Genomic DNA, 23,619 nt, shown 5'->3' with positions numbered 1-23,619 from the left:
GGACCATGGACGTCCAGGCCACTCCCATGGGTGGAGCGGTGCCACTGCTGGCATCTTTTGGTTCCCCTGACATTGTGAACATGCCAACCTTCTCTTCTAAGGCGGCGTCCAGCCCTGGCCACCACACAAAAGACCTGGCAAGGCTTTTCATACGGGAAACCCCTGGATGAGCTTCATGCAGCACTTCCATGATCTGTGCTCTACCTGGAGGCAGGACAACAACTCTGGATCCCCAGAGGATACAACCATCCTGCACACTGAGCTCTTGCTGACGCCTCGCATAAGGTTTAAGCTCTTCCTGCTCCACCACAGCTGCTGGCCAGCCCTGCATTAACCAGCGCTTAACCTGTGACAACACTGGATCTCTGTCTGTCCACATCTTAATGTGCTTGACTGTCGCTGGGGAAGTAGCTAGTCTCTCCAACAAAAACACCGTCTCAGGAGGTAGGCTATCCAGACTAGGAGTGTCAGGGAGGGGGAGTCGGCTGAAAGCATCCGCATTAGCATTGTCACGCCCTGTTTTGTACACAATGTGATACTGGTATGCTGACAACGTCAAGGCGCAGCGCTGTATGCGTGCTGAGGCCATGGGTGAGATCCCCTTCGTCTCACTAAACAGACCCATGAGTGGTTTGTGATCTGTAAATATGGTAAACTGACGGCCATACAGATACTGATGAAATCGTTTCACTGCAAAAACTACAGCTAATCCCTCCTTCTCAAGCTGTGAATAACCCTTCTCAGCCACTGTAAGTGTGCGTGACACGTAACCAACAGGTTTTTCTGTGCCATCCTCCATACGGTGGGAAAGGACTGCACCTACACCGTACGGGGAGGCATCACAGGACAAAACTACGTCCTTGTCTGGAACAAAATGTACGAGAAGGGGTGCTGAGTGTAGTAGTTCTTTTACCTGCTGAAACGCTTTCTCTTGCATTTGCTGCCACTGCCATGGACTGTCTTTGTGCAACAACTAGTAGAGGGGGGCAAGCACAGTGGAGAGGTCAGGCAAAAACTTTCCATAATAATTCACTAAGCCCAAAAATGACCTGAGCTCTGCAACATTCTTTGGACTTGGAGCTTCCTTGATCGCTGTCACTTTCTCCTCCAGCGGAGACAAACCCTGAGCCGTGATCTGATGACCCAGGTAGGAGACACTTGGAGCTTGGAACACACATTTGCTGCGTTTCAGGCGCAGCCCAGCTTCTGCCATTCTGTGTAACACCTGGTCCAGATTCTTCAGGTGTTCCTCCTCGGTTCTGCCTGTCACCAAGATGTCATCCAAGTAGACGGCCACATGTGTGGAATGTTTTGCAACAGATTGTCCACTGTGCGCTGAAAAATGGCTGGACTCGAAGCTACACCAAACACTAGGCGGTCGTACTTGAACAGTCCTTTGTGTGTATTAATCGTCACATATTTCTTTGACTCCTCATCCAGCAGTAACTGCTGTTAGGCGTGGCTCATGTCCAGCTTTGTGAATGTTTGCCCACCTGCCAGTGTAGCAAACAGGTCCTCCACTCGTGGCAAAGGGTAGGTGTCCAGCTGCGAGGCTTGATTTATTGTCAGTTTGTAATCACCACAAACACGTACTCCACCATCTCCTTTCAGCACTGGAACAATCGGAGCTGCCCAGTCCGAGAACTCGATAGGCTCAATAACACCCAGCTGCTGCAGCCTCTCCAACTCTGCTTCCACTTTGGACTTCATGGCGTATGGTACTGTGCGTGGTTTGAAAAAGCGTGGCTGTGCATTTGGATCCACACACAATTTGACTGTTGTACCCCGGAGGGTGCCCAGCTCATCTTTGAACACGTCAGAGTACTTCTTAAGTATGTCCTCCATCACTGTAACATCCTTAATTTCTCTCCAGTTCAGGCAGATCTTCTGTAGGATGTCACGTCCCAGTAAGCTTGGTCCCTCACCTTCCACCACCAGTAACCTCGCTGCTGCTTTCTGGCCTTGGTATGCTACATTTACTTCTATAGCACCCAGAAGTGGAATGCACTCACCAGTGTATTGTCTCAGCTTGATGTTCGTCTCTTTGAGTGCAGGCGCCCCTCCTGAGCGCCACAATCTGTGGTAGGCGTCTTGACTTATCACTGAAGCTGAAGCTCCAGTGTCCACCTCCATCTTCAGCTCAGCATCATTCACTTGTACGGTTGCATAGATGGACTCTGCTCGTGGTTCATTGAGGTTGAACATGTTGATCGCACACTCCTCTTCCTCCTCCTCCTGCTCATTGCTCTGCAGGTGATGCGCGTTCCATTTGGGCTTGGATTTCCACTCCTTTTTCTGTTTATCTTTAGCCCCACCTCTGCACTTCTTGGCTATGTGTCCTTTCTTTTTACAGTTATGGCACACACTGTCTTTGAAACCACAGTCATTTGCAAAACGTGCTCCTCCACACCGGTAACACTCGACTGACTTTTGTGGCTTGCCTTTCTTCTCCTTGGACACGTGATGCACCGTGCTTGGCTGCACACTGGCGGTACTGTTTTGGATGTCCTTCGTGTTGTTAGCTGCTGTTTCCATGGCCTGAGCGATATCCAGCGCCTTTTTGAAACTCAGTGAGGTCTCTCCCAATAAGCGGCGCTGCATGGCGTCGTCATTAATGCCGCAGACTAGCCTGTCACGCAGCATATCATCCAGCACATTCCCAAACTCCCAGTGCTCGGATAATTGTCTGAGCTCAGCCACGAAAGCAGCCACTGAAACTCCCATCTTCCTTGAATGAGTGTGGAATTTAAAACGCTGAACAATCACGGAGGGCTTCGGGCAGTGATGATTCTGAACCAACGTTACCAGTTCTTTGAAACTCAGATCTCCGGGCTTCCGAGGCGTCGCCAAGTTGCGTATTAGCTTGTACGTCTTTGCTCCGCACACACTGAGGAGAATGGACCTCTTCTTCCCCTCGTCATCAATGTCGTTCGCCAGGAAAAAGTGCTCCAGCCTTTCGACATATTCAAACCAGTCGTCTTCTCTGTCGGCGAATTCCATGAGCGAGCCGACTGTAGCCATGATGCTAATCACGCGGGAACTTCTTCTGTGACCTAACTACGCAGAAAAAGGAAAAAAGAAAAACTTCCAGTCTTTAATCCTCATCGCCAAAAAGGTGTTGTAACCTCAGGAATGAAGCACGCACACTCGGTTGTAGTTTAACTCAGTTTTAGTGAACTTTAAAAGAATGAATGAAACCGCCGGAGATCAAACTGGTGCGCCGCCATCTTCGTGTGTTCAACGTTCCGTCCGGAAACAAGTATCACATGCAAAAGGTTCCGGGGCGCAGCCCAAACAATTACACAGTGACAATATCACACTATAACAGATACGGATCATTTGAGTCATTTATATCTTGTTTCATGAACAAACTGTCGAAGGCGCTAACTGTTTTTCTCTTTATATTTTCTTCTGATCGGGGAGCGCCCGGTGCTTTGAAAAGCTGCTCTGAAAAGGCGGAGGAGTGATCTGAGGGTGGGTTCTTACCTCCTGGTGAAGTATGGCCTTACACATGGAGTAGTTCCCCTTCAGCGCCCACGTCCCGTTGGACAGACACTTTCTATAAACGCTATCTGCAGAGAGCCAGAGCACAGAAGAACAACAGAAGGCCGCTGTTAGGAACAAATGAGGTGATTTTTCAAACGTTTCCTTCCTTTTTTCGGCCGTACCGCTGCTCCTCGGGCGTCTTTGCTCTTTTGGCCTTGAGTCGGTGGAAACATGCGGGACCGCGAGCGGCTGCTCGATTCGTTGTGGCACCGTGACCTTTCTCTGCTTTTGAGACTAATAGGGAGCGATATCATAGAGGTAGCTGTGATTTTTCACACGTTTGCTGTCAGGTCGCCCCCCCCCCCCCCCCCCCCCCCCCCTTTTGCCTAAGAAGCTTTTCTTTACATTGAGACCCTCCCTCCGTTCACCCGCCGCCTCGGCGGCGCTCCTCCTCCGAGCGCTATAAAGCATCCATTTGTCTTTCTGACCACTTCGTCTGACTCGCCGGAGCCGATCCCAGGTGACTCTGGGCCAAAGCAGGTTACATCCTGAACATGTGGGCACAAACCGAATCCATCAGCGCACACACACACACACACATACACACACACACATACCCACACAGGCCTTGGGAAAGCGACAGCCCACAAACAGGCACTAATGCACTTTCATTCCGACTCTGGGAGGAAACCGGAGTCCTCCAGTAAAAAGAAAAAAAAAAAATCTATGCACGTTCAAGAAAAACATAGAAACTCTACTCAGAATTCATCCCAGGATTAAAGCACTGCTACACTGCTACACCGTCAGCGCTCCTGAACCACAGATCACGTCCCAGAACCATTCACTGGAGACAGCGTCGGTTCTGTGTTCACTTTGCTCAGGATGCACAGACTCCTGCAGGCGAAATGTTTAAATACCGGAGGATTGATGAGCTCAGAAGAGAACCTTTCATGCACTATCAATCAATTTTCAGCAATTTTTCTGTCTTTGCAAATGATCCGCTGACAGTTCAGTCTCACAAATAGTGTTTGTTCAGTGTAATCATCTGATTTGTCCAAAATGTTTTAATTTTTTAAGAATCTTACTATAAAAAAAAAAAAAAAGCAACTGATAAGAATACGGATAAAGTACCGGATCGAGTACAAGAACCAATAAATTGATAAACTGATAAATAAGCAGTGACATCCAGGAGTTGGACGTGTTGGTTATTGAATGTACTGGAGACTCAGATGAGCTTTCCAGACTTATAAAGAGGCAGAGCACAGAGAAGAGCTCCTCATAAAGTCTGCAGACAAGAGTCCTGGGGGGCCAGCTGAGGAAACGTCTCGTTCTGCTGGTTCATGTCTGAGTGTCAACCAGAGCAGAGGTGAAACGATGTTTTCAGACGCAGTAAATGACATTCTGCATCAACCACAATGCTAGAAAGATTAATTTCCACGTCCTCTCTGACTGAAACCAAATGAAGCATTTGCGATCAATAAAGTTAAACATTGAAAGACGAAACGGCCTCCTCCCGTGTGCCTCCGGAACAGCTTTAATCTTGAACTCACCTTTCTGCTCGAGTTGAGCAGACGAGCGGCCACATGCGCTCAATCAGCATCACGAGCTTCACTTTCTATTAGGAAAACATCATTTCTGCATAACGCAGCATGAATGGCGGGGGGGGGCTGAGAGCGTGAAGGCTCTGACAAATGACGAGTGAAATTCCATTTCCTGCATGCAGGCCCACTGCGGTGCAGAGCAGGACAGAAATTTCATAATCTGGAACAAATTTCACATTTGTCATTCCACATTTATTATCTCCTCAGATGATGGAAATGGAACTCCAAATAGGCCACCGAGGAACTTTGAAGGGAGAGACGGCGGCGAGTCCAGAGAGACGATTTCTGCCTGCAGACGAACAGGTGAGATGGAGTCCGTCTCGGGTTCCCGCTTTGTTTGTTTCGCAGTGTAATGAGAGCGCGGGAACGGTCACCTCGGCCGGAACGTCGACACTAACTGACATTTATTCAGTTTTCTTTCCGTTTATAAGCTGAGTGTGTCGATGTTTGAAGTCCTAGCCAAAGAAAAATCTCTTTTTTTGGGTAAATGTCACAGATTTCTGAGCAGATCATTTATTTCCTTGCTGTTTTTTTATTCATCAGAGCTGATATTTGATGCAGGTGAGCAGGTCAAGTGTAGAAACCACATCCTCCATGATGCACTGCAGGCCTGTTTGGTTACAAAAAAACTGACTCCACGGACTGTTGACACAGGGGTTCACTTCAGTTCAGGACAAACTGGGCTCGATCACATGATCACAAATGGAAAATGACAGGATCACTAAACGACTGCAGATTAATGAGGATTGTTAATATGATGTTTCAGAAAAAAGACACAAATGTGGTCGGATCGATCAGTCCATTGAAAAAGCAGTTAGTTCTATATTTTCATTCAAAGGTAAAGCCACTAGTGCTGTTGTGAACGTTATCTTCAGCGCAAGTGAATCCCACCACTGTGGTGAAAACGCGCACGAAGCAATAAATACATATTAAATAAATGATGCGCTTTTTTTTAAGTAGCATTAAAATCCCTGCATTGGAGATAACTGTAAAAAGTGTCTCCTGGTAAGACGGCCACCGCAGACACCTCGAAATGGAGCTGAAGCAGCGAGCCGCCCTGATGGAGGCGGGCGGAGCCGACAGATGAGCTGCTCAGGGTGCGAAGATCAAACCGGACTGACGCAGAGTGAAGGAGAGAGCGGCGCCCAGCATGTGGGCCTGATGGCGCCGTGTTCAGGTGACGACCCGCATGTCAGACGCTGGAGGACTCAATCTGCCCCGGCGTCAATGTGACCTCCACCCCCCCCCTCCACCCATTATACACCTGATCATGTCTCATATCACGCAATACAGAGATAAAAATAGACCGAGAGAGAAGACATGTGGAAGGAAATTCGGTTTGAGAAAACTTGAAGAAACAAAGAGAGAAATGGAGGCGGGACCAGTCCGATCAGGCGCCTCCACTTCCTGGTTGGTGCAGCACCGTGTGGTGATGTTAGCACGCTGTTAGCACACAGAGAACCATTAGATAATGCTACATCATTCAGGAGCCGCTGCGGCTGCAGGTTGGTGATCGGCGGCGGGGGCACGGGGGCGCCGCGCCGCCCGCCGGACCTTCGGCCCACATGAAAACATCAGTGAGCCGCTCGGACAGGTCTGACCCGGATCTCCGGGCGGGTCGCCGCCGCGGGTCAACACACTTCCTCCCCCGCTGACGCTCAGCCTCCTTTTTCACCCGGAGTTTGTGAACCGGTTTGAACCCGTCTGGCGTGCGCACGTGGTTTCACCTGTGCACGAGGACGGGGGACCGGAGGACCGGCTCGTCCGACAGGACCGGATGTTTAAATAACGGCGGGCGGCGGCGGAGGGCGGCAGGGAGAGCGGCGCGGCGCGGCTCTCCTCAGGGCCGCCATGTGCAATGAGCTGGATAAAAATAGCATGTTGACAGTGTAAAGGGACTGTCAGCCCCGATCAGGATTACCTAGGCCGTGATATTCCCTAAACCCCGAACGCAACATCCTGCAGAGCTTCCAGATCTGACGGCTCGCCATCACGTCAAAGTCAAAAGTTCAGACCCACTAAGTTCTGTCCTCGACCCAACGTTTACATCCTCTTTATTATCACTCAGAATTTGTTTTGGGAATTCTTTTTTTTTTCACAGTGATTGGATTTTTTTTTTTTTTTTTGTATTCATCCAGGTGAGTCCCGTTTACAACGCAGGATCTCTTCTACAAGCGAGCAGCAAAACCGACTTATAATCACATTTACCAACATTAAAAACAGTGGAAATTTCTACATTAGAACGGGGCTTTCTTAAATATTTCATAAAATCCATCATTAAATAACTCTTCACTTGTTAAAAAAAATAAACATTTATCTTTCCAGTGAAAAAAAAAAATACTTATTTCCTGAGAAAATGTATTTCATTGATTAGGAGCTGGGGGTTTTTTAATCTTGACAAGATAAAATTGAAAAAACAAAACAAAAGAATAAATAAATAAATAAATAAATAAATAAATAAATAAATAAATAAATAAATAAATAAAATCACTTTTTTTTCAAAGTTTGGAAATCACATAATTAATTTCTTGCAAAAAAACTTGTATTTCAATTAAAGAAAAGGTAAAAAAAAATGCCAGGGAAAAAAATGTTTAGGGAAATCTACTGCTAATCTATTATGCTGAAATCCATATTTTTTGGAAAAATAACATCATTTTGAGGAAGTTAATATTCCTTCTCTAATATAGTTCCTTTTCACTATTTAAGAGTAAAACTAGACTTTTTAAATCGTTAATTTTTAAATCATAAAATGTCAGACGAACATCATTCTATTGTGAAAAGTTCTTTAACTAAGTCAATCAAAAAAGTTTTTTTTTTCTTTTAAAAATGCGTCATCTGATTAAATTCAGTTAAAAAACTGTTTTATGTTTGATGCTGATTTGAGAACGACGCAGGAGAGATTTTCTCGGTGGAGCTCAGGATGAACTGAGGTGACTCCCGGAAGACGCCAGAGCTTTCAAATTAAGCGGAGTGACCTTGAGTTGAATCCTGTCTGATTTACGGTTATTTGAGCCTCCTCCCGTCGCCGCGGAGGCTTCTTAAGCGATGAAAAAACTCTGTCACCTCCTCCTTCTTGGCGTGCCGGGACCGTTTGCATGAGAAGAGGCGAGAGGAGGAGTTTTACGGCCCAGTGAAATTAGCGTGGATGGGACGGTTATACGGCTGAAGCGCTGCTTGTGGAGGATTAGAGCGCTTCACACCTCCACTGGAAGACAGGAGCCTTGTTGATTTGTTCTGGATGAATTTCGCTCTTTCGTCATCCTGCTAATAACTTGTTCCAATGTGAAGTTTGACGGGAGCCGAGCAGCTGCTAGCAATAACAGGCTCGATAAACGACGACCATGAAAACACCTCTGTGGGGTTTGAAAGGCTTTACCTCTGCCGGACCAGAAGAAGAAGAGCTGCAGAGCTGCTGTCTCTCTTAGTACTGCGACAGAATCAAACACTGTATCAGTCTCATTAAACCACATGAGCATCTTCCTCCTCTAACATCCAGATTATAGAGCATCTTGTTGTTTATTTGTCACCTTCGAAGTAAATTTAAAACTTGTATCTACATCCAGATTGTGCGACTGCAAACAGGAAAATGTACATATTATTGGAAAAACAAAGCAAATGTTTTCTCAGAAGTGTGGCAGAGGCTTTGTGGTGCCTCTAATTCGCTCTGCGTGACCCAGTGACGAAGTTAAAGCTGAAATTTGCGGTTTGTCAGACACTAATAGCCCTCCAGAGGAGAGAGCAGGGCAGAGAGGGAACGCAGCTGGGAGGTAATTAGTTTCATTGTTTTCGTGGCGAAGATTCGTCTTCTGCCTTGTTTATGTGAAGGTTTGACCATCTGTATTCAGACTGAGCCCTTCCCTTCACTTTTAAACCGGCGTCATGGAAATATCGGAAACCACAGGGAGGCTTTTGTGTCTTTATATTGCTCCTTTTGAGAATAAACAGGTCAGTCAACACACACGTAATACTGAGTTCTCGCTGTGTATCCTGGTAATCCTGCACTGAAACCACTATAAAACATCAACTCTTCCTGAATTCAGGAAAAATACTGTTTGCTTCATCACAGACAGCTTTTATTCACTGTTACATTTATTTTACTGAAGAATTATTTCTAGTGCTGTCGGTTTTAATCGCATTAACTGCGATTAATTCATGGAGGGCTGTCTAAGATTAATTTTTTTAAATTATGATTAATCACAGAATTAAGGTTAGCAGTTAGTTAGGAGACGAAACTCATTTTACTGTCACTGAGACATTGTTTCATCCCTGTGCAGTACAGGTGCATTGTGGGACATTGTTTTTGTACAAGTACATTATGGGACATTTTTCCATTCCTGTGCAGTACAGGTGCATTATGGGACATTGTTTTTGCATTATGAGGATTAGATTCATTTGAAGGTTGAAAATGTTACTAATATCCGCTTGTGGCCGTTTATTTTTGGTGATTTTCTAATTCACAAATTATACGATTAATCGCGATTAACTATGGTCAGAGTTGTAATTAATTAGTTCAAATTTTTTAATCGATTTACGGCACTAATTATTTCATTAACTGACCGATGAGCATGTTAATACTGGAGACAAATAAGTTCATCAGTGTGGAGTTTGCATCTTCTCCCTGTGCAGGCAGGTCTTTCTCCTGTTTCCCTCTGAAACATGCATTTAGCGGCTGTTAATGAAGGGATTAAAGCCGACGAGGGCGGTTCAGCTCAGGTCGGGCCTCAGTGACGCTCCCCGCCTCGCCGGCGGCGGCGGCGGCTGAAAACCTCACACCAGCCTGGATCCACATGAGTCACCTCGAGCCGCCGCCGAGACGGAAACCGGTCTGAATCCCCCTCGTGTGCACAGATCCCCCGGCGGACAGGGCCTTCTGCACGTCTTCCAGGCCGATCCCTTCAGATTAAAGTCACTCTCTCGGTCTCGAACGCAGCGCCCAGGTTTTCACATTTAAAGCAATGAGTTGTGTTTTTATCCCCCTGCTAACGATATCGGCTGCAAATGTGTTGTTAAAATTCTGAAAGCTCCCGCTCGAAGGTGGCCGGAGCGAACCTGACCTTTAGCGAGAGGTAATATTTGTGACGAATCGGAGGAATTTTCCCGGCTTCGCTCTGGAGACGTGACGTGAATGAAAGCCGAGCAGAAGGACGGATGAAAGGTCAAGAAGGAAACTCTCCGAGCGGCGAATATCTGAGGCCAAAACGCGTAGAGTCAAAGTAAAGATCTGCCGGGAGAGATCCCAGCAGCCGCCGCTGCCGACCGGCGGCAGAGCCTCCAACACTCAGCGGAGCGTCGTCACGTTGGCCAACATGTGGGCCAAAGCAATGCACTGAGAAACGCTCCCACTTTTCAAGTACAAATGTTCCTTTATGCTCAGTTTAATGCTCATAAAATCTAATTCCTAAAAATGTCTCTTTACAGTCGGTTCTTTAATCACATCACAAGGTTTAAATCTCCACCATCAGGGATCTAATATCCGATCTATTCCCTGCAGTGTTCAGTTTACTGACTGAATACTCTTTAAGAACATGTATCTGACACAAACTGACGGACCTGACACGCCACTTTCAGAGCTGAGAAACATTGATTGACCCAAGCAAAGAGCTCATTGATCAGCATTGTCTTCAGACTCCTGAGGATTCATTTAGCGCAGCGATCCTGTTTTCTCTGATCCTGGATGGAAACGCCGCTGATCCCAGACAGACTGATTTGAGTCTCTGCTCCCAAACTGTAATAAGAAGCAGCTCCAGCTCCAGACTCGGCGCCTCAACCACAAATTGTTGTTTTGGTGTTTTGGGTTTTTTTTTTTTTCTCTTCAGATTAAGCAAACAGTGTGAGGAGTGTTCATTAGTGTTGCTCTACGGCTTCGCTGGCGAGCGCTGGGCTTCCCGGCGGAGCACAGAGCGTCTGGTTAGCGTCTCCCACACGGCAAACGGTCCAGTTTGAAATACGAAGTGTTTCCGCTGCTCGAGGCGGCGGGTAATCCCACCGATACTCCATTCATGCCGTTCTCCAGGGTTTGATTTCACCTCAGATTGCTTCAGCCGTGGAGCAGAAAGAAGAGCGGAGATGAAATCATTTTATCGAAGGGGCCATCGGCATTTAAACCTCTGCTCTCTAAAAGCTCCTGCAACTTTTCTTGACAGTTTAATTATACAAATGCATGAAGTGTCAGCAGCTCATCTCTCCTCGTGGACGTTTAAACCTCTTCATCGAGCTTTTCTGAAATTTTGAAAAAACTCACGGCTTCTTATTGATTTGCAGCTGAAGTCTGATTGAAAGAAGAACAACTGAGAAACAACTTTAACGTCACTCGGTCGGTAAATAACAGAAGAACTTCATTTCAGACCAAACGTGACGGAGAATTGAGCTTGTTAAGAGGAGGAGGAGAAAAAATGACAGCTGAAGGCTGGATGATAGAGGAGGAAGATGCTCTACAATCTGGATGTTAGCTCTTGTTAAAGGCACAGATTTATGATAGCAATTTATCGAAGCACCCTAATGCTAGTCACAGCCACTGCAGAGACAGGCTAATGCTAACGTTGCTAACAGCGAGACATCATTCCTGTTGCTGATTAGGTAATCTTCACTTCAGTGTAACCGTTACCTTTAGGTGCACAGTCTCTGGTGATGCTAAGCTAACGCTAACAGTTGACCTCGTCAGCGGCACGGAGAGAGACAGCAGCTCTACGACTCTTCTCGCCACCACCCAGGCCTGCTCAGGACATCGGCCCCCACCGGGCCGCTCCACCCTCCACGTTCTGTTATTCTGAGCTCCGCCGTTCTTTCTCCTCATGAATTAACATGCGCCGACAACTCGACTCGCATAAAGAATTGATTAAAAGACGTAAAAACAGCAGAGAAAGAATATAATCACGAAGTGAAACTAACATCTGGGTGGCTGAGAGTGAGCAGGAGTCTGTTCTAACTCTCGTCAGACATCTCCTTTCTGGAATGAGTCCTGGGCGCTCAGAACATTTTTTAAGGCTGTCTGGGTGGATGAAGGGAGGCTGCTGCTCTCCTGCTGAACGCAGACCGTGTTGTTTTACTTCCTGGTTGATCGGAGAAAGAATAGAGGATGTAGAGTGCCACTGAGCTCATTTCAACTGGAAAACAGACTCAGACATTTACGTTTCACAGCTTTTCTACAGATATCAGGAGCAGAAAGGAGGAAGACTGACTGCTACCCTGTGTGTTTTTGTGCGAGTGTGAAAAATCAGCGTGAAACGCCAGAGAGCCGGACTGACGGCGCCTTCCTGTTTCTCACATGGCTAAATTCTCCACGCTGCACCTTTAACAGGACGGACGTGGAGCTCGACCCTGCCTGAGAGCGTTTTGAAAACACGGACGCCTTCAGGGACCGAACTGGCCGCCAAATGAAGAAAGCGTGTTTGTGTGGTGGAGCAGGGCCGCCGGCCGCTTCCTGGAAGGATCCGTCTCTCCGTCACCTCATCAGACTCGGCGGGTGGAGTCTGGGTTGGAGGAGAGCAGCATGTTCCCGTTGCGCTGCGGCGCTCCTCTGTCCCGATCGGAGGGAACCGGCCGCTCGCCGTCCCTAAAATAACGGCGGCGTTCACGTGGCGGCGGCTGGCAGGCGGTTTAACTCGGACGGACAGCTCCGTCTCTGGAGATCCGGGCGGATCACGGCGGATTCACAGCAGCGCCCACTATTTCTGTTTGGGAACTGTGAGGTTAAAAACAGGTGCTAAACACCCCTTCGCCCCCACCCCCTGCCCCAGCCTCCACCCCCGGGGTAACAGGAGCTGGAGGCACATGTGGCGTGAACACAGACCCCCCTCGGAGCTGAAGCCACCGTGATCCAGACTTCATTTCCAACCTGCAAACACCACAGCAGGCCTCCACCCTCCACCCTGCACCCCGTATCCTCCACCCTCCACCCTACAACAGTCCCCCCACCCTCCACGCAGTATCCTCCACCTCCCTTTTTCATAACTCAGCTGCTTGTAATTGTGCTTCCTGCTCCGGCAAACATGCTGACCCAAATTTAGTCACGGTGGCTTAGCGTTTCGAAACGTCGGATCAATGGCTGCCTCCTCCTCCTCCTCCTCCTCCTCCCCCTCCAACACCACCACCTCTTCCCCCTCCCCCTCCTCCTCCTCCTCCTCCGTGCATTCAGAGCTGAGGTCTAATTAAAACTGGAGTCAGCGGGGAAGAAAAGAATGTGGGATTTGCTCTAATTGAGAGAAAATGCTGTTTCCTGCACCGACGAACAGCCGAAGTCTCTGATGTAACAGAGAGGGTTTGTTTATGCAGAAAGTCAAAGTCTGTGCGATTCAACACAGGTGTAGTGCTTTCACATTTATGATTATTAATATTTTAATCATGGAGTCTCTGTGAGATTAAGGCGCGTTTTGCATATTTACAGTATGGAACTATTGCACTTGTGTTTTCCTTTGATGTTTTTTCTTTTTGCATGTGCATTAAAATTCGGAGAAACACGGTTTGAAATGTTGCACATGCAGCACTTTAAAGGCCTGCTAAATAAGTCTTATTATAGATATTCGATGCGGGAGTTAAAACCGCTGAAGGACTGAAAAGTTATTTTCTTCAAAAATGACAATTGAAGCCCCTGTTTTAACTTTACAATGAGTTAAAGACAAAACGATGCACCACATACTAGTTTCCACCAGGAAACAGGTAAAGGATGATAAAAATTAACATTTTTTCAACCTGGTGATTTCATGCCCTGCAGAGAGTTACAGAAAAGATTAATGCACTTTCATGTTGTTTAAATGTGTATTAGCATTGACGCATTACTACTGTAACAGTCAAACAAGCAGTGTATTAAAAAAAGAATCTGCAAAATGTGTTTTATTATCAATCAATCTAAATAAATCTGAATAAAGTTACACCTAAAGCTCTGAATCATGATTATCAATGAGCCATTTCATCCATTTTTTTTTCAATTTTCTTGTTGATTTCACTTCATTTCATTGTGGCTGTCCATGATTTTAAGGTTTGAATTATTGCAAAAGTAAAATACATTTTAAATGTGGAATGAAAAACAGGATTTAAGGAAACTTTCAGAAGACTAGTCCAAGAAGGAAAAAAAAAACACAACGAGAGAAGACGTTCTCAAACATATTAAATCGTTTCTGCTCATAAATGACCTGAGAAGGACAGAAACAATGAAAACATCCCATAATAAAGGCTGCAGATCAAAGTCACGGGGAGCCAGCTGAGGAATGGCTTCTTATCACAATATGAGCAGAACGTCTGAAAACAGCTGATCTGAAGGACGCCTTCTCTTCACGTGGATTCCAGGAAATCTGAAAATTAAAAGGAAAGATCTGAATCTCCAGTGAGAATGTGAAGCGGCGAGCTAGCTAAACTATCCTGACGTCAAACGCTGGTTGATTTTCCCCCGAACTGACGGAAACAGAACGAAGCGGTTTGACTCTGGCTTCAAACGAAGCACTTCCAGTTAGAGGGAACTGCTGAACGCCAAACGGGGAATTCCAGCCTTTTCTCCTCCACAAACAAAATCTATTCGCCAACAAGTCGGAAACTCAGACTGGAGCCTGTTGGAAGAGAAGCTGCAGCTCGATGTTATACCTGTGGAAGAGTCCACGTCCTTCTCTTTAAAGCCTAAACCTGGTTAAGTTCTCGGGTGTGAAGGATCTGAGAGGAGCTGAGAGTCTCCTCCTGCCAGGTCTGACTCTGGCTCTGTCTTCCATCTTGTTCCTTTTCGGTGCTTTGAAATCAGGTCTACAGAGAAAAGAGGAAGATTCAGAGTTTTCAAGTCGCGCCGGCTGCAGGATTATGAGCGATGAAGAAAGCAGAAATGCATATTTGTCTGAGTCCTTTTGTCTCTCCTGTCTTTGATGTGTCCCATCCTCACACCCACATCCCGCCCGCCCCATCAATATTCCATGAGTGCTGCTCCGCTCGGCTCGTTCAACGAAAAGAAGCGCTGGATTCCTTGTTTGTGAGCAGGGAGGGTGATCCAGGGCGAGGGTTCCTCCGCCCCGCTGACTGCCGGCACTACTCCAAATAACACCACCCTCCTCCTCCTCCTCCTCCTCCACCTCCATGACACCGAGCAGCCAGCCAGAGAATCGGGCGCCGACATGCAGATGAAAATCCGCCGGCCTCCGGGGACCATTACGGGAAAGTCAAACCCGGCGTGGAGCGGGTGAAGAGGTTTCCGGGCGGGGCGAGACGCGCGACAACAAAGATGTTTGTTCCAGGCTGAGTCATGAACTGAGGAGGAGGGCGCACGGCGCCACGGGCACCTGTCACGACCGGGCGGCTGAGCGGTCTGGACAGCGCCACCCGCAGGCCCGTCAGCCCCTCCGTGCATATGTTTGACAACAGGACGTAATCGTCTGCGAGCGGCGGAGACATCGAGGAGCTCCTGACGGAGCAGAGACACGGAAACACCGGCCGCCGTCTGGCAGAGGCCTCAGCAGGGAGCTGAAATCCTGAACCGAGTGGGACATCCGTCACGCCATCCGTCCATCCGTCACACTCAGTGCGCTACACCCAGCAGATTATTCTGATTATTTCGCTCACATTGGAAGTGAGTAGAAGATGAACTGCTAACGCTTTAGCTGCATTAATGAAGATCTTTTGTACAAAACGCCAAATTTTTGAGTGTTTTCCACTTGGTGGAATCCACCAAGGTGACCCCGAAAGCCTTGAAAGCGGAGCGCACACGTGGCTTCGTACGTGCCGATCCTGAAATCTTGAGGCCTTTTGTGAAAGTGGACATGTTTTTCCAAACTGCTGTTGATGTCAGTTTGAGTCTTTTCACACTGAGCGGAGGTGTGAATGTGGTCAGATCAGGTTCAAGCCAAACCGTGCTCCTGAGATCCGTCCAGTCGCGTCCTCGAGGAACACGCCACACTCACACCTCCACAAAGAAAGCGCTGTCGCTGCTTGGAGTCTCCGGCAAACTGGAAAATACGACCAACCCTCATGTTACGACAGGATGTGCAGATTTTAGTAAATAAACTGCTCCACAAACGCAATGACAAGAGTTTGAAACCAGCGGGAAAACAAAAAACACTGATGATCGAGGCTAATTTCTTTGGAGAACATCCCAAACAAACCGGTACAATGAAAGGGTTTTCAGACGCTGAAGTATCACAAAGCGAGGATCCAACCTGAGGACGTGTTTCTGTTCACATGCTTTGTACTATTAGTGTCAAGGAGCTACATTTCACCGAGCATTCATCCCGTGGCCTCATTACGGCCTCTAATTACCGCGGTACAGTCTGACGGATGGTTTTAATACAGTCGTGGCGGACACGTGTGACATGCACTGGAGTGACACGATCGCCCCGAAGCCACGGGTTCTGGTATCACGGAGCACATATGGTATGTTAGTCATGTCGGCAATCAGGTCAGACCCGTCAGTTGGGACATAACTCAACACGTTACGGCTTTACAGGTCGACACCATCTGGAGCCGTGTCAGCCGACCTGTAGGTGGTCTGAAACGGACCAGGACGCCGACCGGTCAACAGAGCAAGCGGTTTGGGTTGGACCGCCGTGGAGGAAGCATCTTCCCGACTGTACCTCCAGCTGCTGGACGGACTGGCAGCGGGGCGAGAAAAGCCGTTGTGCGGCAGTTTTCTCGGCGTGGAGTGGGAATTAGACCTAAGATAAAGCCTGCGTGCATTTCTGTTTATACACCGACTCCACAAAATAACCAGCAGAGTTTACTATCTGCCGCTATAAAGGCTGGATTTAATGTGACAAGCGGGGCCGGGCGTCCCTCGTTAACCGAGGCGTGAACAGCTAAGCGACTTTTACAGCGCGTCGTTAATCCCCTTCACATCCCCGCACATCAAGTATGCGTACGTTTATCCAAGGACTTTCATGGTACTTCTGCTCACTGGTGCCAGCGTCAGGTCAGCACTGAGGCGGGCTTGTCCCAGCATGCCTTGTGCCTCTTGGCCAAGTTACTTTACTCTTGTCAGGGTGCGGAGGTCAAAACATTGAAAATTCACAGAATTATACCAGAAAATAAATGAGGTAAATTAATAAAATCAGAGTTCAGAGAAGAGAAATTATGATTACGAGTATATTGCAAAATTTAGTCTATTTTTTTAAATGTGGTTTTTGCTAATTCATCTGGGAGGGGCCTAGTTTTCATAGAGCATCTTCCTCTCTCTAACATCCAGATTATAGAGCATCTTCCTCCCTCTAACATCCAGATTATAGAGCATATTCCTCTCTCTAACATCCAGATTATAGAGCATATTCCTCTCTCTAACATCCAGATTATAGTGCATCTTCCTCTCTCTAACGTCCAGATTATAGAGCATCTTCCTCTCTCTAACATCCAGATTATAGAGCATATTCCTCCCTCTAACATCCAGATTATAGAGCATCTTCCTCTCTCTAACCTCCAGATTATAGAGCATCTTCCTCCCTCTAACATCCAGATTATAGTGCATCTTCCTCTCTCTAACATCCAGATTATAGAGCATCTTCCTCCTAATAATCACTAGGCTTTCTAAATGTTATCAGGACACACCAATAGAATGAGTTTAATAGTGAACTTCATGAAGTTACAACTTTATATTTTTCAGTTATTAATCCAGAACTAACTTGTAACTGGAATCGATTTCCAGTAATTTGCACCACATGATGCGCCGAACAGTCGAATCTAATTTTGGCAGCAGGGCTTCATAGAAGAGCGCTTTCACAGTACTGCTATTCAGGGCAGCGACACAATAGATGTCAGAATCACTTCTGCGCGACGTGTTTATCAACCACAAACATCCTCCGGCGAGCTAATCTGCTCCCAGTGAAGTTTCCCCGCCACGGGGTCAGGGCGGGGGTCCGTTTGTCGTTCAGCAGATTTAAAAGACGGAGTCCGGTTCACCACGTCTGATGTGTAACTGAAGCTTCTCCTCACAATCCAATTTAACGTCCCTGTTCCGTCAGTCCTCGGGGGGATTTGTCTTCGGCTCTGAGAAGCGTCGCAGACCTTCTCCTGACAAACGGGGGGCGGCGGGTCTGAACTCTGGAATAATCTCCCTCTGGATCTGAGAGCAGCATCGACATCCACTCAGGCTTTTAACGGCGCACTCAAGAATCACGTTCTGCCCTTGTCCTCACCTAAAGCCACTTATTACTGCCCTGATGCCTCCACGGCTCGGCCCTCTCCCTCGCTGTGAGACCAGGCTGCTCTTTAGTCCTCCACATCAATCACCTCTTCAATCAAGCACACTCTGAACTGCCTCAGATGAGTATTACATGTTTAAAAGGGTCTATTTGAGGATTTCATCAATTTAAGGACACGTTCACAGCAATGTCATGTGGCCTGGAGTCATTTTGTCTCTACCTGGCTTCTGTGATCATTGAGTTTATTGTAGATTGTAATTTAATCTTATGATATTAACCTTTTATTGTGTTACTGACTGGATTACGTGTGTCTTTGTGTGTAATGACAGACTCCACGGAGGCCAGAAACCACACAACCCAACAGAACAATAAAGAATAACAGCCTGCTTTCACTTCCAAATGGCTTCGGCTGTTTTTAACTCCTCTGGGACCAAAACGAGACGAACACAATGAAGTCAAGCTGTGGTTTTAAATGAGGTGTGTTCGCTCCGTCAAATGTCTGACAGCACAAAGAGTCAGGACTAAAAGGACTGAATGAGGTGCAGAAACCACCACAAGGATAGTTTCTCCTGCACCAACAACAAAACAAATACAGTGAAAGTCAGCACATTTCTTTAAAAAGGCATAAAAGTCAGAATATGGAAACCAAAGTGTTTCAGCAAGAACATGGTTTCACTGTATCAGCGTTTATAAATCACTTTTCTTGGTGAGAACATTGACTCTACTGGCCTGCAGAGCAACAACTGACCCACAGTTACATTCTATATGAAACCAAACCAAACAAGGTAACACAAAATAAAATGGGACATAATGGAAGAACAAAGAATTTGACTAAAATCCCCAAAATGTTGACACAACTCCCCTGAAAAGTATTCACATCCAACCAACCAACCAACCAATCTACTTACGAACCAACTGACCAACCAACCAACCAACCAGCCAGCCGGCCAGTCAACCGGTCAACTAACCAACAAGCAAAGCAACCAACCATCCAACCAACCGACTTACTAACCAACCAAAAAGCAGCCAGGCAACCAATCAACTAACTCACCCACCCACACAGCCAACCAACCAACCAACAAACAAGCCAACCAACCAGCAACCAGCAAACCGATCATCAAACCAACCAACCAGTCAATCAGTGGAAACATCAAACCAGGAATGGAGGCATTGACCTGTTTTGTTTCCCTCTCACTCGTCTTTGTGTCTTTGTGGAATCACTGCAGCAGAGACCCTGATATGTCTGCTTTCTGCACTTCCTCCAGCGGGAGAGACTTCAAGATGCTCCCAGAACAAACCACAGACAGAATCTCTCCTGGGGGGCCCGGGGTTTTCCTCCAAGCCTCCTCCCAGTGTTCTGTGCCAGTTCGATTAAAAAAAAAAAACCCTTTCTTTCTAATTGTTTTGACACTGAAGGTTATAAACATGTTTTCTTCTGTTAAAGCTTACAAAGTTTGTCAAAGATTTCCTTTAATCCTGACTAACCCAAAATCATTGAAAAATGTCCCACTGCGAACAACATTAGCATTAGCTTGTATCCGTTAGCGATAGTGTGCTTGAATTAAAGTTAGCTTCCCTTTCTCAGCGCCGTCTATGAGTTGTTTTGTTCCTGCTTCTTCTCACAGCTGTAAGTACATAAATCCCCCTTTCCCGAACGTTTTGTGCTGATGTCGACCACCTAATAACCACCAAACCACACGAACTGTACGACAAATCCAAAAGCAGCTCCGCTCCTTTAACCCTTTAGCGCCTCCGGCTCCACTGCATTCAAACACGTTTTCTTCATCTCGGACCGAAGCAGGGAGAAAGTTCTGCTTTTAATAAGTGTTCACACTTCAACGAGTGTGACTATTGGGGCTTTTAATGATGTGGCAGGACACTCAGGGTGATTGTGGTATTTTTTATAGGATCTCCTGAAGTTCAGGCATCCCGTCGACGAGGAGCCCGGCTCCACTCACAGCCTCTGTCTGCGAGCTTCGGACACCTCTGCTGCTCGCTGCGCTCAAAATTTCATCAAACTGCTGTCGAACCTCTGGCGTCAGCAGACCAGAGACTCTTCAGAGGCTTGGAAGTACGACCCGTGTATGAACACAGGTTATCACCCATTTTAAAATAGCACTTTCAGTCAAACAACGAGGCGCTGGGAGTCCGACAGACAAAACCAAAACTCGAGCTGAAAATAAAACCGAAGGTTCAACATAAAGCTTTTCATTTACGACACAAACACAACATTTCTTATGTGGAATAAGGCCAAAAACGCCGCCGGACGGCCCGCTGGAGGCTTTTAGCCAGTGGAGATTATGTTAATCCTGAAGGTGAAATGAACCTTTTCCTCCTGAGAGCAGTTCAGACTTTAAACGACGGAGCGACACGCCGGCTTTCGCCTCATAAACTCACTAAACTGTGTTTACTCGACGTCTCTGGGTAGATAATGAAGAACAGCAGGTACAGAATGACTCTTGTAGGAAATCTCAATGCAAACACTGATTAAATATTCCAGTTTCACTAAATCTGAATCATTCACAGCTCTATGAACTACAGTTACAATCCTCAGAGTGCGTGAAAATGACTTTGAAATAAACTTTAAACCTTAAAAATGGACAAAAATGTGTCTTTTTTTTGCAGTTGAATTTCCAGAAGAACTAAAAGAGACATGCATTCTGAGGTTTGGGCATAATTTTGAAAAGGGAATTCTTTACTCGGTTTAAAAAAATATTTTTAATTACATTTTATATGCTTGGATTTGTCTGCAGTAAAACAAATGAAATCAGCTGAGGTTGTGTTCATCGATTACTGATCAATTTTTATAATGTCATTTTGTTGGTCTCCTCAACTTCGAACCGCATTGATCCTTTTGTGACTCCTGCTTTAAAGGTTTGAGGAACAGCTTGCAAAATTTGGTAAATTCAACATCACACAGACGGACACAGTCAGAGACTGAGACAGTCGGAGACAGTTGGAGACAGAGACAGCTCGAGACAGTCGCAGATCATCAGAGACATAGGCCATTTGAAACAGAGACAGCCGGAGACAGAGGGAGACCGTCAGAGACAACTGGAGACAGGGACAATCAGGGACGGAGGGAGATAGTCGGAGACAGAGACAGTCGGGGAAGGAGGAAGACAGATGGAGACATAGACAGTCGGAAACAGTTAGGGACATTCAGAGACAGTCAGAGACAGAGGGAGACAGTCAGAGACAGTCTTAGAGACAGCCGGAGAGAGAGGGAGCAGAGCTGCGCTCGCCGCTCCAGACAGCAGAGAGTTAAGTTTTAATTTGTGTGATTTTCCTTTGTGTTATTTTGCAATTAAACTGTGACACAAACAGTGTTTTGCTCGGCGGGGGCTCGACTCGCTCCCCCCGCCGCACAATTCACGTTTGTTCTCTCCTTTTACACATTTCTCCTCCTAATTTATACGCTCATGCTAATTCGTGTATGCACAATTACGTAAACAGGATTTGCCCGAGGGGCCGCTGGGTGGTGGGGGGTGGAGGGGAGGGCGGAGCGGGAGTCAAACGAAGAGCCTGCTTCTCTGATTCATGGCGTGCGGTTGGTGCTGTCAGCAGCTGACAGGTGGAGACTCACTGGTGGTGTTGTAGCGGACGCCGTAAAACATCTCTGGACAGGGCCGCGACACCATCTGACCGGCGCTGCTCCGCGGCCAGCAGGTCCCGATGCCGTCGATGGAGGTGTCACAGTAGACCGCCGAGCCTGATGGGAGAGGAGGGGGGTGGAGGGAGGGGGGGTGTCAGCCTCATAGCAGGAAATGACGGCTGCAGACCTGGAATTAACCTCGGAGACGCCGATAATCAACCCTTTCCCGATGAGTCTCTGAAACGCTCCTTTTATTAACGCTCCCCGTCACCAGCTGAGAATCAGGACAGCACTTCTCTTCTGCACATTCAGAAAAACACGCATCTCGCAGGAAACATGAACTAAGTTCCATCCTGACAGAAACAACAAGTCAAATCTTTTGGCATGTTTTCAGGTTTTCAGCACAAATGAGCTTTTTAATTCTCTATAAACTGAGGCGACGTTTCTAAACTGGGAACCGACTCGACACACTTCTCCTGATCCACTTCACCGAGGATTTCTTCAACGGAGATTAAGAGATTATCAGCATCAGTTCATTGTTTGATGCCAAGATTGTTTATTGAGAAGAACAAAACCCAAAGCAAGGTTTTTAAAGCCAATTTCATTCAAAAAGGGAAAAAAAACCTTTAATTGGAACAGATACTTTTTTTGAATAGATCAATTTTTTCCTAAAAGTTTCATTATAAACTGAGAAAACAACAAAATCAAGTTTATTTTATTTGAATTTGCATTATACTGTGAACTTGAAAAATGGATGAAATGTATTTTATAAATATAAGACCTCTGTAATCAAAAATCAAATCAATCAAGCATTTAATATCTCAAAGGTTTTCATGAACAATCGATTATTAATTATTTAAACATCAAATTCTTTCAAAGCTTCAGAATAAACTATGAAAGAATTTGTTTTCATCTCGTTAATTTTCATTTATTTTGTCAGCATTTCATGACTGACACAACTGTAAGATACAAACATCTGGATGTGATTCCATCAAACTTCCTTTCTCATGATAACAACTGTAAAACCTGTTTGAATTGCGGGAAGAGCGGTCGTTATGGAGGGATTTTTAAAAATATCTTCAATGTGAAGCGAGATGACAACTGAAGAATAGGCCTGCGTGTTCAGCTATAGGTGCACACGCACACACACACACACACACACACACACACACACACTCTCTCCCTTTCCCCCCTGCAGGTTCTGGCATGCGTACGTTCCTGGACTACATATAGACCGAGATGGCTTTCTGACAGAGCTGCAGCCGTCTTGGCACTGAGCGGAGCGTGTGTGTGTGTGTGTGTGTGTGTGTGTGTGTGTGTGCACGCGCGCGCGCGGCAAGCGGCGTCTCCTGTGGCTCGACTCCAGTAAGTCTATTTCCAGCATTGTTCCTCATCTGTGATGCTGCTGCTCATAATCTGCGCTCAGATCGGGTCGTTCGCCTGGCGGAGGGTGTGTGTGTGTGTGTGTGTGTGTGTGTGTATGGGGGTGTGGGGGTTAGTGTAAGGTGGGGGGGGGCATTGGAGGAGTGTGCCCAACTCACCGCTCCACTGGCTCGTGGCGTTGCTCAAGGTTTGGTTCCAGGTTGCCGCCAGCGCCTGTACTGTAATCCAGAGAGACGGAGGAAGAGGAGGAGGAGGAGGAGGAAGAGGAGGAGGAGGAGGAGGAGGAGGAGGGAGAGGACAACAGCTTCATCAATAAGCTTCAGAGGAACCTCATTAGATTCAGCTTAAAAGACACAAGGAGTGAGCATGAAAGGGCAACGGTAAACACTGGTGACAGACTTCTCCCCGAGCGATAGCAGGGCGGCAGCGGCGCATATGAGTGTAGACGGGCCCCCCG

The 23,619-nt window shown here is 46.8% G+C and overlaps 1 protein-coding gene across 1 annotated transcript in view; it reads right to left on the bottom strand.

Annotated features, from left to right (window-relative positions):
* Positions 1-23,374, bottom strand: part of LOC115393592 (corticotropin-releasing factor receptor 1-like) — a 47,601-nt gene extending 24,227 nt beyond the window's left edge. The window contains 3 exon segments of the mRNA XM_030098661.1: positions 3,487-3,572; positions 21,771-21,896; positions 23,321-23,374. Of these exon segments, the coding sequence (XP_029954521.1) occupies positions 3,487-3,572; positions 21,771-21,825 (141 nt within the window). The 5' untranslated portion in view covers positions 21,826-21,896; positions 23,321-23,374.
* Between the last annotated feature and the right edge of the window lie 245 nt (positions 23,375-23,619).

Source organism: Salarias fasciatus, chromosome 8 (assembly GCF_902148845.1).
Source record: "Salarias fasciatus chromosome 8, fSalaFa1.1, whole genome shotgun sequence".
NCBI classification, from domain to species: Eukaryota; Metazoa; Chordata; class Actinopteri; order Blenniiformes; family Blenniidae; genus Salarias; species Salarias fasciatus.
The sequence above is the reverse complement of the archived record's forward strand: the minus strand, read 5'-3'. Positions and strand labels throughout refer to the sequence as shown.